The following is a 386-nucleotide window of genomic DNA, read 5'->3' on the forward strand; positions in this document are numbered from 1 at the left end:
CATCATTATTTTTTCCTGCCGTTCTGAGCCGCCGCCGTGTGCCGGCGCGGGGCTGACTTCTCGTTTGCGCGTCTCCATCCCCCGGCGGAGGTTATGATGGTGCATTGTGCGGGCTGCGAGAGGCCGATTTTGGACCGGTTCCTACTGAACGTCTTGGACAGGGCATGGCACATCAAATGCGTCCAGTGCTGCGAGTGCAAGTGCAACCTGACCGAGAAATGTTTCTCCAGGGAAGGCAAACTCTACTGCAAAAATGACTTTTTCAGGTGAGTCGCACGGGAAACCGGGAGGATGCGGAGGTTCGCACCGCGCCCGGCCCCCGCTGCCTTCCCGGGGTCTCCCCCGGAGCTTTGGGGGGCTTCCCACGCATCCCTCCCTGCCGGGGA

General features: G+C 61.4%; 1 protein-coding gene across 1 annotated transcript in view; it reads left to right on the forward strand.

Annotated features, from left to right (window-relative positions):
- The first annotated feature begins 93 nt into the window (after positions 1-93).
- LHX5 (LIM homeobox 5) overlaps positions 94-386 on the forward strand; it is a 14,754-nt gene continuing 14,461 nt past the window's right edge. The window contains exon 1 of the mRNA XM_010574271.1: positions 94-266. Within this exon, the coding sequence (XP_010572573.1) occupies positions 94-266 (173 nt within the window). The remainder of the gene's footprint in view (positions 267-386) is intronic.

Source organism: Haliaeetus leucocephalus, unplaced genomic scaffold (genome assembly GCF_000737465.1).
Source record: "Haliaeetus leucocephalus isolate CR32 unplaced genomic scaffold, Haliaeetus_leucocephalus-4.0 Scaffold13, whole genome shotgun sequence".
Taxonomy (NCBI): domain Eukaryota; kingdom Metazoa; phylum Chordata; class Aves; order Accipitriformes; family Accipitridae; genus Haliaeetus; species Haliaeetus leucocephalus.